The 18,404-nt window shown below is 49.1% G+C and overlaps 1 protein-coding gene and 1 pseudogene across 4 annotated transcripts in view; one reads left to right on the top strand and one right to left on the bottom strand.

The window, feature by feature from the left end:
- The first annotated feature begins 285 nt into the window (after nucleotides 1–285).
- On the top strand, nucleotides 286–4,798 carry LOC144159806 (uncharacterized; annotated as a pseudogene).
- A 10,681-nt stretch (nucleotides 4,799–15,479) lies between these two features.
- Mtp (microsomal triacylglycerol transfer protein) overlaps nucleotides 15,480–18,404 on the bottom strand; it is a 69,625-nt gene continuing 66,700 nt past the window's right edge. For all 4 annotated transcript variants that reach the window (XM_077685143.1, XM_077685148.1, XM_077685150.1 and 1 more), the window contains 2 exons: nucleotides 17,859–18,029; nucleotides 15,480–15,698 (listed from right to left, as the gene is read on the bottom strand). In XM_077685143.1, the coding sequence (XP_077541269.1) occupies nucleotides 15,551–15,698; nucleotides 17,859–18,029 (319 nt within the window). In that variant the 3' untranslated portion in view covers nucleotides 15,480–15,550. The remainder of the gene's footprint in view (nucleotides 15,699–17,858; nucleotides 18,030–18,404) is intronic.

Below are 18,404 nucleotides of genomic sequence, written 5' to 3'. Positions count from 1 at the left end.
GCACGAATAGTGAGAAAAAGTCAACGTTTATGATTTCCCTTTTTCCTTTCACTCTCGCTGTGGTGCTTTTGCAGGAGACGACGCTGGCCCGTCTCACACTACATTCTTCCGCGAGCCCTCGCCATCCTCTGCGCAGACAGCGAGCAGAAGCAATCGAACGCGGTTGTCCACGTAGCCATATCCCACCATCTCAACAGCCCAACGACGAATTCCAACAGTGAGGAAGGCTGAGAGCCTGGCACAACAATGGCAGAGCAGAGGCTCAGCAGACCACCAGACACACCGATGGGCAACCCCAAGGTCTTCTTTGACGTCGAGGCCAATGAGGTGTCCCTGGGGCGCGTCGTTATGGAGCTGCGCGCCGATGTGGTGCCCAAGACGGCGGAGAACTTCCGGGCACTGTGCACCGGGGAGAGAGGCTTCGGTTACAAGGGTTCCACTTTCCACCGGGTGTTCCCAAACCTCATGGTCCAGGGCGGGGACTTCACGAACCACGACGGCACTGGAGGCCAGTCCATCTACGGCAAACCGTTTGAGGACGAGGACTTCCGGCTGCAGCACACGGGACCGGGCATCCTGTCCATGGCGAACTGCGGCCCCAACACGAACGGGTCGCAATTCTTCATCACCATGACCACTGTCAGCTGGATGGACGGCGCGCACGTGGTGTTCGGCAGAGTCGTCGAAGGCATGGATGTCGTCAAGAAGGTCGAGGCTTTCTCTGTAGCCGCGGCAATCGCCTCGGTGACCACCCATGAGCCCAGGAAGGTGGTCGTCATCCGCGACTGCGGCCAGCTCTGAGACGCTGACTCCGCTCGAGGACGCTGCCTCTCCAGACGCGCCCCGGCAGGCATTTATTTTACACTTTAACTTTGTTTTCTACTTCTTGTTTTCGCTTGGCGTTTCACAACGTTTTTTTTTTTTCTTGCGCTTCTGAAAACGACTTCTGGTATATTGTTTTGTTTGTTTTTCTGGTTTGGGGACAATGTTGCCGTTTTCCTCTTGCTGAATTGAATTGAATTGAATTTGGAATTTTTATTATTTCCAACGGTGTGAAATACATACAAGTTAGTATACAGACAAGGGTCCCAAAGTCAACCGTCAGACTGCAACGGGACCCTTGTTGCGCTTTGTTTCTCTTCATTTCACGTTTGTTTATGAGTTCCGTTTTCTTTTCCTTCGGTTGAGTTGTTGATATCGTTTTTGTTTGCTCTTTTACTGATTTTTTTGCTGCATTGTTGTTGGAAGTTTTTCTTTTTGCCTTTTTTGTATTATCGCAACGACGATAACGAATTAAACTTTGCGCAATCACCCATCTTGTTTGCATTACATGTTTCGCTTTTACGCATGCCGCCCTGCTTGCCAGGAAATTAAACGGGGCCCTTAACCTTGCCCTACATGGTTTGAAGACGAAAGCCTAACGATTTTCAGATGTTCTGCTACGTCGGGTTTGTGTCTTTAGCTCTTCGCTTTGGTAAGACCCTTGGCGGTTGGTGACCCTGCGGACAAGTCGGGCCGTCTGGTCCGCGGCTCCGTTTATTAGGTTTATGAAGCTGTCACTTTTTCAGTTATTTTGTATTCTTAGTCCTAAGATTCGGATTATCGGGGCCTCTGGGATCGGTTTGCGGTTTCTGTGGAGCCCGATGTTGGGTTTCTGAGGTGGTCTTTATAAGCCGGAGACGGTAGTAAAAGAAGCTCAGATTTAGATAGCTGTAATACTCGACCCCACTCCCAGCACAATCATTCTGATTCTAAAACTGCACTTCAGAATTTCTCCACCGGACGCATCTCACAGCTGGCACTCAAAATATTGCCAGGAAACTCTGCCGGACCCTATAAGACAACCAGTTCGTCTGACCTGGACGTCCGCGCATTCTGGCCTGGAAGGGAAGGAGGCGGCCCACGAACACGCCCGAGGACTCACGATCCGCGGGCGGGGCTCAGCCTCTATCCCTTCCACGAGGTGCGATCCGCGCGGGACCGCCTGGTCTCTTTTCACGACATAACTATGCACTACCGCCTCTACCGCTTGACCTATCGTGCGGCGGACGTAACTTTAGACAATTCTATAGCACGTGGCTACTACTTCAGACGGGCACCTTTCCAAATCCCGTCGTCCTGACGCACAACCACCCAACTCTTTACCCTACTTCAGCCTGCTGCTTATGTGGCGGTAATGCCACACTATCCCATGTCATGTGGACTTGCCCAAAAACCTTTCCCGAAATACCCTCCGAGGAACGGTGGGAGGCCGCGCTGCGCAGCTCGGACCCGGACCTACAGGCCCGCTTGGTGGCCAGGGCTGCCCAGGTCGCTGATCAGTTCCCGCTGACAACCATCAACGCGATCTAACCAACAGCACCACTTTCAAGATGCATCATCACTGATATTCCTCGAAATAAAGTTTAGTCTCTCTCTCTCTTTCTCTTCGCTTTCGTTTTTTTCTCTTTTTTTGTGGATGCGAATGACTCCTGCCGCAGATGGCCGCAATTCACGCGGCAGGTTCCCCGATGTCGGATCTCTTCCGCCTGCACCTGTTCTGCCCACGTGCCGTCACATTCACCTTTCACGCGGCACACTTCAGGCAAATTTTTTTCCAGTGTGGTAGGGTGACAGTTTAGTGCGGGAATCATTGTGCACCTGCTTCCTACTGTGGCGACCCGCGAGTTCATATCCCACATAATCCCAAATGTCCTTTTTTTTTTTACACGAATGGTCATTTTGAAACCATTTGTGTTGATGACGACGGTTACTTTTCGCGTTTGATGGGACATTGGCTTTAGCCTTAAAGGGGACATGAAAGGCGTTTTGAGCACACTAAATGAACTAGCGCAATGGTTGTGTTCAACGTCATCTGCGCCAAGTATAACCTTTTTACGTGCGGAAATATCACACTTTTGTTGCAAAGTTTGTTGCCGCGTTCCCACCCTTTCCTGCGTGTTTTTTTTTTTTTTTTTTTTTTTTTTTTGCGCTCCGCCATCTTCCGCAAGTACGTCATCGAGTCTCCCACGTGCCTCACGAAAGAGAAATGTTTCGATTGGATGGCTTTTTTTTCGCTCTTCAGGCGAAGAGAAGCGTCGTCTGCTCAGCGTCAACGGGCCTTTGGTTAATTAGCGCTTTCTGTGTTCTATGCTAGGGCACACTAAGATATTACCGGCGTAACATCCGTTACGGAAATGACAGAAAAAGAAAAAGTTCCATTGACGCGGCTGCGCCAGAATCGAGCCACGAACTTTCTCACCGCAACCGGAGGTATATGGCGCAGTGCCCACAGCGCTATGAATTCCAGCGCATGTAGTTCTACGAACGCGCCATATATCTTTCCCACTACCTTTTCCATTCAGGTGCTGCTTTCAAGCGATTCCACCGAAACTTACGTAACCGGTGGTATCGGGCGCCATAGAGTTGTTCCCGCATCCCCGAACCTTTGTGCCTAGAATAAACTGATGGAGCGCAGTGCCATAAAAATCACGCATCTGGCACCCCAGAGGTCATGACTGGAAAAAAATATGTCCTTGCTGCAAACTTATTTTACATGCGCGAAAAATCACTTTAATAACCTGTCCTGGAATTCACACGCTGACAACACTTGTTCGTCTGCTTTCAGAGAGTTGTGTTTGTTAAGACACGAGGTTTGTAACTCACCACCAAGTGTAAAATTTCCCGGTTACCTACCCTGCATCAGACCGAAATAAGAATATGTAAGCACAGTACGGGACCCCTACACAAAATGTAACATTGATAAACTGGAAAGAATACAGAGGAAAGCAGTTCCCTTTATCTTTTATAAATTTTGTCTCATGAACTTTCGTGTCATGAACTCTCTATTGGAACTCTTGACGGCCAATGACATTTCACTACTTAATTCTAGAAGAAGTCAACTCCGCTTAGACTTCTTGAGTGCCTCGTTTAACCTTACATTTGCGATTCGCCCTTAATTGTATTTTCCCCCTTTGTCGACTACAAATACGCGATTTCACCAGCCAACGTCTATAGCACCACATTTTGCAAAAAACAGTTGCCTATAAATTTTCATTTTTTCCTCACAATGTCTGATAGAACTCTTTGTCAGAGCGTCTTCAAGAGCTTTTCATTTATGTTTGTAGCATTGTGTATATTTCCCCGTTTGTGTTCACTTTGTGATTAAAGCGAAGCTTTAGTGCTCTCACTGATGCCTCTTTAACGCAAAAACGCCCTGCAGGAAAGCCAACTTTCTCTGACAATGATGATGAATGATCGCGGGTGAGGTGAAAGAAAAAATCCCGGGCCATCTCCACCAACGTGAAACCTGGGGAGGGGAGAAGCATCCGGGGTATAGGCGTGTTTTTGGCGCATTGGCGTTTTTGCCCACGGAGACAAAACCGTTTGTGGGTAGAGGTATACAGCTTTGCTGTAAAAGTCTCGTGTCTTTGAAGCACGAAGGGTTGTAGCGCGAGGCGTTGGAAAGCGAATGTCCCGATGTGTTCTTTTAGTATTCCAGCGCGTGGCGATGGAAAACGAGTGTCCCGTTGTGTTCTTTTAGTACGCGTCACGTTCTAGCGCGAGGCTTTGGCATGAAACGACGACGACGGCGACAGGAAACTGCGACAGCCCGAGCCTTTGCGGGGCTTCGCCCCTAAAAACGCTTCAGTGGCCGCAATCGAACGTGGGTTCCTCGCGTTACGAAGTCGGCGTCTATTTAATTGCTCCATGTCCACATGGTTGAAACTCAGTCCAAACTCAGACGCCAACGAAAGAATCAGTCACGAGGAAGCTTCGCGTTGAACCATCGTCGTCGTGCAGAGGGAGGGGTGCATGATTTTTTATATATGTTCGTGAAACACCGTTTACCGCTTTACTCATTGGGATTGTCCGTCCTGCTTTGAGGTTCGAGCGATCTGGTAACCCTGACGTTCTCTTGTCTTGGGGATGTGGTAGCGCGCAGACGTTTCGGAGCGCTGGTCCGGCCCTGGGAAACGCATCATTAAAGGGACACTGAAGTGAATTTGTTAAGCTCCCGGTTTTGCTTGCACTTCGTAGACTGGCTCAAATTACCACACTTTTCATCGTTTATCCGGTTGATAAGTCGGTAATTATTTGATAAAGCGGGAAAGAAGAAAAACTACCATGCGCAGTCTGTGGCGGCCGCACCAACTAAAGGCTGTGACGACTTGTTCTTCTTCTTAGGTGGTTCGGGTGAAAAGGAAAAGGAAGTGCACTGGGGATAATATTGAGCCCAACTGGGGGCTCACCTGCATACAACCCAGTGCGGTGGGGAGGGGGAGGAGGGGGATATAAAGATTAGAGAGGAGAAAGAGGGTGATAAAGAGATAGATGGGCGAGTAACAAAAGCGAAGAGCCTCGACATGGACAGAAGGAGATGCACCTTGATTGGACGATGCCCAAGGTTAGCATTCGAAGAAGTTTCGGTTTCGGTTATGTAAAACATGCTTGACATCCGACGGCATCGTTGGATGGGCATTCTCGATATCTCAGTAATCGTCGTACCGCGCTTCTGCCATGTTGTCGTCTGTAAAATGCCGAAGATAAGCCTCCCAGGACGGCTTGGAATCGTAGCAATCACTAGCCGAGGCCTACGCAGTGGATGAACGCCCTCCGCGTCACCGCAGACGCTCAAATGCCATCCGCTTTTCCCGCATATTCTGAGCTTGCCTCACTCATGCCTGTATCGTAAAGAGCGTGTTCGCATCAGGCCAAGGGTCTGCTGATTCTGGCCTGTGGCCACTGCCCGCAAGTATTCTGTCATTGTGGCAACAGCACGCCAATGAGAACTCGCTAGCGCGTCAGTGTCAGTCTGCGCGCGTTCTGCGACTCGCTCGTGGAGCAGTGAACATTACGGGCCAAAAATGATGAACTTAGTTTAGAAAACATCGGCCGCAAACGAGAAAATCAACTTACATAAAAAAAAGCATGTACCCTCGAGGATTCGAACTTGCGACTTGCAAAATAGTAATCCTAGCGCTTCAGACCACTCGGCCACTTTTTTTTTCTTTATTACCGTTTGTCTCAAACGAAAAACTAGGACAGTGATTTTATAACATTCGCCACCTTTGCCATAACACAAGTTTAAAATATCTTCAGCTGAACAAGGTCATCAAGCATTGGTAACCATTCAGGTGGTTCGCTTAGCGCTTTGTATACATCACGTATGTTGACCATACTCTCAATTAAATACTCTCTGGCGGGCCGCGCATTGGGATCGGCATGCCTGTCAGCCATCCTTGTGCGCCACAAGCTCTGCATGCTGATCAACATAAACATGTCGAATGGCACGCCCCCTGTATCACACACAGACAGAAAACGGATCCCGAAAGGGTTTATGGGCAGGTCCTTTTTAACAGTGCGTTGTAGGATGTCCCAGTGAAATCTCGCATCTGAGCAGTCTAGAAAAATGTGGTCAATAGTTTCCGGCTTTAAGCATATGCGACAGTTGATGTTCCATTGTATGTCTAATCCTTTCTCCTGGAGCCATGGCTTTACAGGAAGCGTGCCACTGTGGAGCTGAAAAAATAAACTTTTAACGGAGGCGCGCACGGGCATTCTCTTTACCCTCTTGAGCACATCACCTTCCCTTCCCACTGCATACATAGACCTTTATAGGGGAATGGGTAACATAACATCAATGAGGTCCTTATATAACTTTTTGCGTCGTACGTTGCTCAAGTACTCAATCGAAAATCTCACTCTCAATAATTTGAACGCCCATACAACTTCGCGCATGAAACCACATAGACTCGATCGTCTACCCCCAAAAGAGGACACAACAAATTCAGGTATGCGATCACGAAGGCGCACTTGAATGACAGTACGTAGAAAGGGATTATTCTGATCCCTTAAGAAACAAAACCTGGACACAATCTGCTTCAGAAACAAGTGGCAGAGCCCCAAGCCTCCTTTTCGAACCGCGCGGAACAGGTTCGAGCGGCTGGTCCGCTCCCAAGTCGATCCCCAAATAAAAACCGCAAATACTCTGTGTCGCTTCTGAACAGAAACTCTCGTCATGGACAGCACCTAAAGGACATATAACACTTTGGCTACAAGAAATAAGTTGCACACAGTAGCTCGTGCAAACATCGACAAATCCTTCCCACCCCACCTGGTTGTCTGAAGACTCTTTGTTTCCAGCGTCCAAAATTCGGTAGGCTGCCTGTAGTTATTGAGTGGTACGCCCAAGTATTTGGCCGGAGTTAACTTCCACTGCATATTTTCAAAAATCTCAGGCGTGTCTTTCCACTCCCCGTGCCAAAAACCTAGTAACTTTTTCAGCTTATAGTACTACCCGTATGTTTACAAAACTTTCCAGCTTCTTTTACTGCCTCTCGAACACTTTCTTTGTCGCAGCAGACTATGGCTATGTCATCCGCATATGCTAATACTTTTACTTCGCTCTCAAAGAACTTATAACCACTTATTTTTCCACTGTTCTTAATCTTTAAAAAACGGTTCCAAGTAGATGGCAAACAACAGAGCACTCAAAGGGCAGCCTTGCTTAACCGACGATAGAAGCTGAATACCTGGCGTAACTTGCTTATTCACAATAAGACTAGCGAAGCAATCCCGATAACACATTTTCACCCCATCCAGTATCACAGCACCCACATTCACGTACTCCAAAATACAAAACAAAATTTCATGTGCAACACGGTCAAACGCTTTTTTAAGATCGAGTTGAAGTCCACATGTCCATTACCCGCATTGCAACATTCTAGGATGCTTCTCATTGTATGTATATTAGTGAAAATTGTTCTTCCTTTAATCCCGCAGGTTTGGTGCGGGCCAACAATGATATTCATTACTGTTTGCAATCGTTTAGCCAACACCTTCATGTATATTTTATAATCAACATTTGTGAGACTAATTGGGCGGTAAGAAGTTACAAAGAGTAATTGAAAAGGATCCTCGGTTTTTGGTACGAGCCAGCGGTGGCGAGATTGCATATATAAGGTATATAATGTACAATCAGTTTACACTTTTATTTAGTTTTTAGCATTTCAAGTACTTTAGGTGACTATTTCTTGCATAGCGCTCGTGCAGTAAGCGTCCCCCAAACTTCCACAATATCTCACGTCTAGCAATTGCATTTCTTAGACGGAAAAGTGTTCGCAGATGTTTGGTCGTGCTTCTGACCGTTGTGCTTGTTCACCCAGCGCAAAAAAGTGCTTCCTGCTGCCTAATTTTGCGCTGTACGGTAAAAATTTCAGTTGATTTTATTTCCTGAGTGCCTATACTGACTTCGCTGACCCTTCTTCGCGGCCTTAGGTTTTCCTACTAGCGTACCAGTCAGCGAAGCTTCGCATGTGCACTTGTGCAGCGCTTGTGTGGAGCGACCCGTACCGGGAGCTTGATACAGTGTACAAACTAGCAAAGAAAAGAAAGGCACAATCTTCCATTCACAAACGTGTTGTCGCTTTGTTTCAATCGGCGGCCGGCGGACTTAACGCTGGGCCGACCGACTCTGTCGGAAGGTCGGCGAGCCGTGCAGTAGCGCAGCCAATTGCCAGCTCATCTCCTCCTGACGTCACATGAAAACGCCACAGAAAATGGGCGAGGGTGCAGAGAGGAGGACAGCATTTTCGAATTGATTAATGGGCGAGGGTGCAGAGAGGAGGACAGCATTTCCGAATTGATTTTTCCACTAAATAAATTCGCGTAAACGCGCTCATAGTGGTCGAAACACGGCCTATGGACTCCGGACTACAATTTGCGCTAGTAATCCCGCAATGTTTACAAATCACTTCAGTGTCTCTCTAAGGGACGCTTCCGGGCGAGCTCGGAAACTCCACCCGCGCCCGCACGAGCGGCGCCCGCTGCTCCGGTATTCCATCGAACCATCTCGATCTCTAGCGTTGTTTAATGCCCCGCTCCCAATGCTACCGTTAGGGCCTACGATTAGTCTGTATTAAGTGTATTTGATTTGGACGTTGCAATAAATGCTGCCATTGGTGCTTTGCCCTTGCCGCCTCCTGCCTTTGTCTGTCTCCGCAAACAACGGACCCGTCCGCAGCCGGCGCTCGCAAGACATGTTTGCTGAGCGCGGATGGCTGCGGAGTGGGGAATAACTGGTGTGTGAAATGTAGAGCTCCACAAATTCTACAATTGCCTTTGTACACGCTTGCATGGCGTCACCACAACACGACTAAGCTCGACATTAGCGCGAACGAGCGGCCAATTAAGCAAAATATAAACTGTCGTTGGTTCGAAATGCATGTAAGTGCTCACTCTAACTAATTTTGATGTGATTCTTTAGTCATTTGCTTACATTTTTCGAAATCCCATAAGTACCAAGACGTGCCATCGCCGCGAGCGTGTGGTGACAGGGCCGTCCTTTTTTCGCGTGACCTTTCGGCGTAGTGTGGAAGCCTAAAAGTCCCGCACCATTCCTTTCATCAGCTTTTCCAGCCGTCAGAGGAGTGCAGGATTCATAAGCAAAATGATAAAAAAAACGGCCCAAACGGAACGCAGAAAGTCGGACGACCCCGTCCCAAAGCGATGTTCCGGCGCAGAATATCGCAGCAGAAGACGACATGCGCCATCGGATGTTCTTGCAGACGTCACCGAGAAGCGAGGCATCATGGGCAGTCACGCTCGCGCGGTGCGATGAGGTGCAGTAGTAGTAGTATGAAGCTTTAATGAGCCTTATAAAGTAGGAGTGGTTCCCTAGTCCGGGAATCCAAGTGATGACCGGGCGACCGACGCCCTAGATGCCAGTAGTTGCTGGACGTCTAGGTGGTCGCTGGTAATCAGGTTCTCCCACAGCTCATGGAGGGGTAGGGGGAAGGAAAGGGTGGGAGGTCGGGGTTATGCGCACATTCTAATAAAATAGTGGACTAGTGTGCCCGGCTTAGAGCAAAAAGTGCATTGTTGACGAAACGAGGGAGGATCACGGCGCGGGTGAAAATGCAGTGTTTTGATTTGCAATAACTCTACTAATACTTGTCGCTTTAACAAAATTATTCAAGCAGGTGATTACTAGGGCATTGATTTACTTGAAAATGTGAACCCCCATGTATCGGTAAAGTCTCTTTTAGGGCCCATTTAATAAACGCAATTAATGGGCTTTGTCAGAGCACCAGCTCTGCCAAAAAGAACGCGGCTACAGGTCCGGCCGAGCTGGGCAGTGCCAGGCCAGACCCATATGGGAAGGCGAAAGGCTGGCTTCCGTGTAAATGTCGACTTCACCTCGCAATTTTGTCGCAAGGACGCGAAGGGCTTTCTCACGGGCAACTGGTCGGGTACGGGGGATACCAGTTCGCTGATGGGCCACTGTGACAGGCCGGAGTGACCAAGGGGGTGGCGGGAGTGAGGCCGAGGGAAGTGTCGGAAGAATGCGCAAGTCCCAGGCGGAGAGTGCAGCCCCCTGTGGCGTTAATGTCCGCCGAAGGTAATGTTGTCCGAGAGCATCGATGCGGGTATGCCTGGGAAGTCCAGTGATGGTGCGGAGCATGGCCCGATAAAGTACCGCTAAATTTTTCTTATGGGTCAAGGATAAGCTGTAGGCCGGAGCGCCGTAGGTGAGACGACCGACCGCTACCGCCCGACACAGCGTGAGGCACGCCGATAGGTGAGCACCGCCAAACTTGTTTGAGAGACGAGAGATTAAGTGGAGCATTGGCTTCCAATTTTTCCTAAGTTGACGTATCCACTGTCGAGCGCTGTTGTGGCTGGCGAGAGGGATGCCGAGCAAGCGAATATTCCCACAGTGGGAGGAAATGGTGTGTATCGCCGATGTAGATGGTGTGATGCATACTAGTGGGTGGTTGGTGCTGACCGTGGACCAGGAGAAATTCGGTCTTCTCGGGTGCTAACTCAAGGCCGAGAGTTGGAAGAGTAGTGAAAAGGCTGTTCACCGCCGCCTGCAATTCTGTTGCCATGTCCTCCGTGCAGTAGTCGGCGGCCTCAACCCATACTGTGAGGTCGTCAGCATAGATTGCGAAACGAGCTGCAGTGTCCCGTTCTAGGTTGCGGGCGACGCGTGCCATGGCCAAATTGGAAAGTCTGGGTCCAAGGATAGAACCCTGTGGAACGGCCCTATCTAGATAAGAGGTCGTGGGGCTCCATCCTGGATGCGCGCTGTGGAGCCGAATTGGTCGATTTTCTAAAAAAATTCCGAATCCAATTTTGGGTCCTTTGGCTTGGAAAGGCTATAGCGAGCTCTTCAAGGATCGCTGCCTGACTAACATTGTCAAAGGCTTTTCGCACGTCGAAAGTGAGGACATAATCTGGATTACCAGCTCGTGACGTACGGTTCAGAACGCGTCGTAGTAGCCAAAGGCAATCGTGAGTAGCGAGGTGAGGACGGAAGCCAGTCTGGGACGGATGGAACCACGGGCGTACATATTCCAAATAATACTGAAGGCGGTTGTTGAGCAGGCGTTCGATAAGTTTACAGATTGTGGGTGTAAGAGAAATAGGCCGGATGTTAGTCAGCACAAAAAGGTCTTTGTTTGGCTTCGGTATTGCGTGAATCAGAGTCAGTTACAACTAACGAAGCAGTGCAGGGAGATATAGGCTGGGCGTCGTTTAAAGTCCGAGAAGCTCCGAGTAAAATATGTTTTGAGGGGAGGTTGATGGCAATGGATCAACGTAGGGGGACAGCTAAAGTTTTTAGTTACCTATACTAGAAAAGCGTGGACACGCAGTGGCTTAGGAAGACTAGATGGCTAACGATGAAATACGGAAAGAACTTAGAGAATCAAAGACAATCAAAGACAGCCAAGGCAACCAAAAAAGAAGCAAGGCACGAAGAAACGAATAAATGGAGAAAAAAAAGGAAGCTAAAACGTCGTTAGAGATGTACTTGGCAGAGAAATTGGACATCAAAAAGGAAAATTTCTACGATAATTCCAAGGGCAGCTAGTGCTTTGCCGTTTGAGTTTAGAGCAGGATGGTTGCGAACTAAGAGCTGTGTGGGGAAGTATACACGAAATGACTGGGTATGCGTGGTCTGCGGAAAAGAAACAGAAACTAGAGTTCCGTCATACCCGCCGCGGTGGCTCAGTGGCTAAGGCGTTGCGCTGCTGAGCACGAGGTCGCGGGTTCGATTCCCGGCCGCGGCGGCCGCTTTTCTGATGGAAGCGAAAAGCAAAAACGCCCGTGTGTACGAGATTTCGGCACACGTTAAAGATCCCCAGGTGGTCAAAATTAACCCGGAGCCCCCCACTACGGCGCGCCTCATCGCCTACGTCGCGTCGGCGCGTTAAACCCTAGAATCAATCAATCAATAGTGTTCCGTCATAGTGTTGGAATGCGAGTGTATCCATCCAAATCGGCACGAGGGAAATATTCAGCTTCCAGAAGCACTAGGATTTAAGGGTAGCACAGAGGAAGTTAATTTCAACAAGGCTGTCGAGGCGACGAAAAGAAGATTACACCGTGAAGGGCCGCGATCGAGATGGCTGTTGGGGGGTCCAGTGTACTTGCACAGAAATTAGGTAGTGGGAACGGAATGTATGTATCGGTCTCTTGTCAAAGAATGGAGCCAGCATCATGCAGCGAAAGGTGTTTTGAGTTTAGGGTGGAGGGAACAGTTAATCCCATATGCAGTTCCAATTTCCAAGCTTTGCGCAGAAACATCTCTTCTACACTTTTGAGAGGCCCCTTGGGTGTGCTTCACCACAACAGAGCGGGAGAGCGAGCGAGCGAGAGAGAGAGAGAGAGAGAGAGAGAGCGGGAGAGCGAGCGAGCGAGAGAGAGAGAGAGAGAGAGAGAGAGAGAGAGAGAAAACGTTCTCTATTGAAAAAGTAGAGAGGTTTGCCGGCGCTTACAATCACCACATGTTTCTATGCTGAGGATTTAGGATGAGGAAGAAAAATGCCCAGGAAATAGCTCGGCAGTTAAGAAAAAAAAGAAGTGGTGTGGACTTGGCGCGCGATGGCGGACTTACAAGCATTTTTTTGTTTTATTTTGAGCTTTGGACACATAATTTACAAATTAGAACTTAGGTCAATGTAATTTACACAAGAAAAACTCTTTAGAGCATGGTGCTGCTTCGAGGGACACGTCCATGGTCCCAGAATAACCTTGATAGTTATGGGTCCTTCTAGGCGTTCGACATCTCCAAGAAAGTGTGATCTCGGTACTAGTGTCACTAGATAAGGTTACAGAGTATCGGCACTCTTTTCTCCTATTGTTCTGTGCCGCCGCCGTGATAATTGGTCAGTTCGCATCACGTGACATTTTACACTGCGACGGTTCATGGGCACCGCCATTTTGTTGCTTATGCGTTTTATGTAGGTCAACTGTGGTATTCTCAGCTTGTCAGCCGTGCTCTGCGGCTGCGCACGACTGCCGTCGTTCCGAACGTGATTCAAAGATAACGCGCTTCGCAGCATTTCGGCTGCAGAAGTGTGTCCGAAGATGCGGTGTTGCGGCGTCTTCGGCAGGGTTGTTTACAAATGACCTCGTCAAAGTGAGCGGTGAGGCCGCAGAAGTGGCAGTCTGGCAACACTGATAAACACCAAAACGGCCGCCGTTGCTCACTTTCGTGCCTCAGTGACGGTACTCTGTAGCTTATCTAGTGACACTACTCGGTACTATACAGGCGGCACATTCTAATAAAATATATTCAACTGTTTCAACATACAAACAAATTCCGCAGTACCGGTTTGGCGCTACTTCAAGGCGAAAAAGGTAACTGTTTGTATAAGCAAAGTTCAGCCACAGACGATGATACAAGGTATCCAGGTTACGAGAGAGCTGTCTCGGGCGTTTTGACATTAATTCCGGGTCAATCGTCCGCAAAATTCGCAATGGGTATTTTGCGAGTTGCCTCATGAAGTTTCAGTTACCGCAAAGCGTGAACCATAGCGGGAACTTGTTTTTGTAAAAAAACACCTTGCGGTATTTTCCGTGAAGAATGCCTTTACGGTCTGCTTCATCAGTTTTTGGTTCCCTTTAATGCCGCTGTGTGCAGGTGTCCATAACAATTTTATGCTGTGCCTACCAACGTAGGCGAAGTGGTGAAGGTATGATACGTCACAGGTTACGATTTGGTAAGGGGAAACACTAATTCTTTTCGCCGTAATGGCAAAGCATTGCGTTCAAAGGGGCAGAGTAGGCTACGAAATGGCGGGTCCTAAGCATACGATTTGTCTTCGTGCTTATTTATTTTGCGCGGACAATATTACTCACTTTATAGAATTTCTGGTGTGTATCAATGAAGAAGTGTTTGGAACGAAAGAAGCCTGCGATGGAAGTCGTGTTACATGCGCATGCTTTATAGATGGCTTTTTATTTCATGTTTTACTTTTGTCTCCAAACCGGAACTTAGTTCAACACCATACCTTAAGCCACTAAATAAGCTTATTTAGTAACACTACTATACCTCATCCTTTTCAGCCAATACTCATATGACTGCCCCATATGACTCTCTGTACTCCGTACCTCATTACCCCCTCGTGTTGGAATGCTCCAAACCAGTGCGAGCGCGAGCCGACCACATCGCGGCCTGGAGGTCAAGAGCACCTGATCGCACGGGCCCGATCAGCGGCGACCGTTTGCAGCTTTCGGGGCTGAGGAAATGTCATCTTTTTTTCTCCGGCTCCAATACACGCTTCCCTTCCTCACTTTCTCACTCACGTGAATGCGTGCACGCCCCGGCGAGTACGTCTAACCATGGGCGTCCACAGAACTTATCAGGTGGGGCACACGTCCATAGATGGGGCCTCAGAGAGGGCAAATTTTTAGCAGCATAGTCAAACTAGAAAAAAATTTAGGGAAGCTTGCCCTCACGCGCAAGGCTTGAATGGCGAAGCTGTTGTAGGCGAATGGGGAAGCTGTTGTAGGCGTAGCTGTTGTAGACACAAAGTTGAGTTTTAGTATCGTTGTGGTGCCGTGGTTGACGTCGGCGGCATGGCATTTCAGTGAGCTTATGTCGCGCAAGGCCAGAGCCAGCTCATTGTTCTGGTCAACGCTTTCGTACGTCACTCTGCAAGTGCGACTTATCGTCTCTAGCGGATGCTTTGCACGCCGAGCCTCTCGAAGCGCGGCGTCTTCCTCGGCCGTGCGAACTATCCGAGGCCGGGCCATGTGGAGTCAATGATCACCTACAGCAGCTTCCACATTCAAGCCGCGGCTCTTCCACGGTACGTAGCGCATGCGCACGACGACGCGATGGCAAACGAACAAGGGGCGTACGCTGTGGCGCGTCTTTCTCGTTCCCAGTAAGTGTTGGCACGATACGGCGAACGCTGGAGATTTTTTTTTTTTTTTTTTTTGTGGCAATCTTGGCCAATCTCCCTAAGTGGGTATACTTGACGAACGTGCGCTCGAGGGACGCGCGCGCGAGCGCTCGGCGGCCTTTTCTTGGCATTTTCAACTGCGGACACCATACACAAACGATTTGCTCAACAGTTTCGCTGTAAAAAGTAAGAAATCATAAGCCCCCCCTCCCACCCGGACTCCCATGTGTCTAACTCAATCGCGTACAACACATGCGAGCGATCCCGGGCGTATAGGGAACAGAATGTCCGAACAACCTGTTATTTTATTATTTTATTTTTAACGCTATTTTTACACAGCAATTTCATTAGCGTATATACCTATGCGACGTTCATACTTCCGCGAGCATGATAGAGCAGTACTCGCAATTCTTCTTGTGAAATGCATAAGATTTCCCGTTGATGTTCTGAGATCTCCTCTTCAGCGTGCGCACAAGGTGCTTGCGGCCAGTCACGCTTTCGTACTTTCGAATATTGTGCCTGCAAACATGAGAGAGAACGTCGCGCGAGCGGGAACGATTAGAGAGAAATAAATCACCGCATAAAAGGCACCGTGCAGCAAGAAACAGTAAGTGTATTTCACAGAGTTGAGCGCGAAAATGGACAGGGACGGTGAAAAGGGCACATCAGCTTCTGTTCTTTCACCGTCCGTCTTAGAAGTATACGGAATACCAACTAGGCCAATCAATTACATTAAGAAGTGTACGTGTGTTTTACAGCCGGAAAAGTGTACACAGGCGTATAAAGTGCACCACTGGAAGGCTACAACTAGCACAATGATAAGTTCTAATCTGCCGTGTGATATAGTGCGGTCTGTGTTGACAGCCACCCAGCCAAGAAGAGTAGCACAAAAAAGCCTCGCTCGAATTACGAGAAACTTTTTTTTTCTTCAGTAAGACGTTGTAATAGTCGTTCTGCTATAGGCACAACACAAAGAAAATATCTGCTTTCACGCGAAAATTGCGCCCTGGGGTGGTAAACACATGCACTGACTGGCTGCAGGTTGCTGGTGGAGCTTATGTTCGAATCTCCGTCATGATCTCCTTCCTTAGTTGCACTTTGAATTGAGTTGAGTTTACTTCACAACCTCGTCACAGGAAGACCCGAAAAAAAGCTGTTGAAGAGGCTTGCAGAGCCCTGGTTACCTTATACGTAGAGCAGCTGGTCAAGCATGTCGAGAGGAATTACAAAACAAGTGTAGTACCAGGCTCCTCAGTTTTTCAAGAAAAAAGGCGGCGCAGTAGCGAAGACGCCAACAGCTTCAAGCTCAGAGAACGTGATACACGCAAGAACTGAGCGTCACCAGCATTCCCCCCCACCCCCGCCGGTCGCGGCCCGAGGAAGCGAGCGCCACCTCGTGTAACTTCGCCACGCCCCCCCCCCCCTCCCCCCCCCCTTCTCCCCAACTTGGAGTCGCTTACTGGGCCCCACCGGCAGGCTAGTGTTGTCATCATGTGTAAAATAAAACCCAGCGGTGCACGATGCCGGGAAGCGGAATCCGGTACCTCCAAATCTGGCTGAAGAGCATTAAGAAAGCTTCGCTTCAAAAAACAAATGTTTTGTCCGAGGTACACTTCCGCCCCAACTGGACGAAAAAGCAACAGAGTTCAGTCGCGTCATGCTTCACTCTCCTCTTTTGCGCGCAAGGTCAGAGAAAAGGGAGAAAGGGCCGAACGCGTGCACATCAGCGCGTTCCCCACGCACTGCTCTGCTGCGACCGGAAACGTTTTTACACCGCCCTTTGATTCGAGCGCAGGGTGTTAAAGGGACGCCCTTCATTAAGAAAATTTCTGAAAGAAGGCTGATTCATGCGTTGCCATTAAAATACATTTGCTACGTCAAGATTCCGGGCCACTCCCGGCCCGTGTTACTCAGCCCGCCTGAACAAACATCCTGATGCCCGTTCCCGGCCTTTCGGCTAGGCACGAGCCCGTACATGCTCCTATATCACGTGCCGACGTGTTCGCACCGCCCACACAGGGAATGCCGCGCGCATACAAACGCTGCACCGATGCGCTGTCGACTCATATTGTCAAGACAATCGCCAATATCTCTTGCTTTCGACGCTCCTTAAAGGGACAATGCAACACTACCGATATACGCTTCCACTCTTTCCTTCGCGTCTGGAAGCACTGCAAAAGCTATATGGTTATCTCCAGCACTTTGCGGTACTGCGCGATTTGCTCGTCGGAGCAGGTACGCCTTCCGTTTCTGCTTCGCTTTTGTGGCCTGCTTTTTAAAGTGGCTATCGTGCGCGTGTATTGGTGCAACTGAAAGGAAGTCGGCCAATAGCCGCTACACCGCAGTAATGACGTAATTCGAGCGGTCGAAGAAATGCAAAGTACCACAAGACCGGGAAAGAGAGGAAAATATTTTGAGCAATTTTTGAATTTATCTGACGGGCATAGAGCAGTAATTTCTGGCTGACGTACTTTGCGACCTCCTGATCTAAGTATTGGATGTGTTCGCTGACTGCGTTCTACAAGCATTTCAGATTTAGAAAAAAAAAATTGAAAAAGGTGTTGCGGCATTCTAGAGATGCTGCCCCGGCGCACCTGGCGTTGTGTAAGAACTACTTCGCAAATAGATTTCCGGGTTGGCCGCACGCGCGGGGATTATGAGTGGCCCACAGCAGCGCACCTCAGTATCATGCCCGGCTGCGTCATCTGGATGCACATTTTGTAGGGCTTCTCGTAGAACTCGAGATCGGTGACAAACTCGAGGTGCGTATCACCGGCCACGTTCAGCTGGACGTGGCTCGAGGCTGCGTCGCTGTTGAGGGACGCGGATGCCTGGATGACGGCCGCACCGCTGCAATGCAAATGGCGAACATGACGGCTTCGCAGACATGACCGCTGTGCGACAAGGAACACAGCACCGTCAACGCGAGGACGTAGCTCTGCATTTACGTGTGCCCTTGCGCCCGCATGGAGGCGTTTGGGGGTTCGCTCAATTCTAAATCTGGCCGTACAGTTAATGGCCGGGCTCATGCATAGGACATTCAGATACAGATTGGTCACTACTCTCACCAAGGGAGCATAAGACACGCGAACGAGGTGCTCAAATCGAGGTATGTCCGGCCGAGTTTTCCAGACAGAACTTTGGATAAATCATGGTGACAAGGAGGTTGAGTTAATGCAGAATTGTGAATGTGCGTAAAGACTCGGAAAATTTTCAGAGAACCGC

Source organism: Haemaphysalis longicornis, unplaced genomic scaffold, assembly GCF_048455015.1.
Source record: "Haemaphysalis longicornis isolate Haplotype H1 unplaced genomic scaffold, Haemaphysalis longicornis Haplotype H1 scaffold_1, whole genome shotgun sequence".
NCBI classification, from domain to species: Eukaryota; Metazoa; Arthropoda; class Arachnida; order Ixodida; family Ixodidae; genus Haemaphysalis; species Haemaphysalis longicornis.
This window is presented reverse-complemented; position numbering and strand designations above follow the sequence as displayed.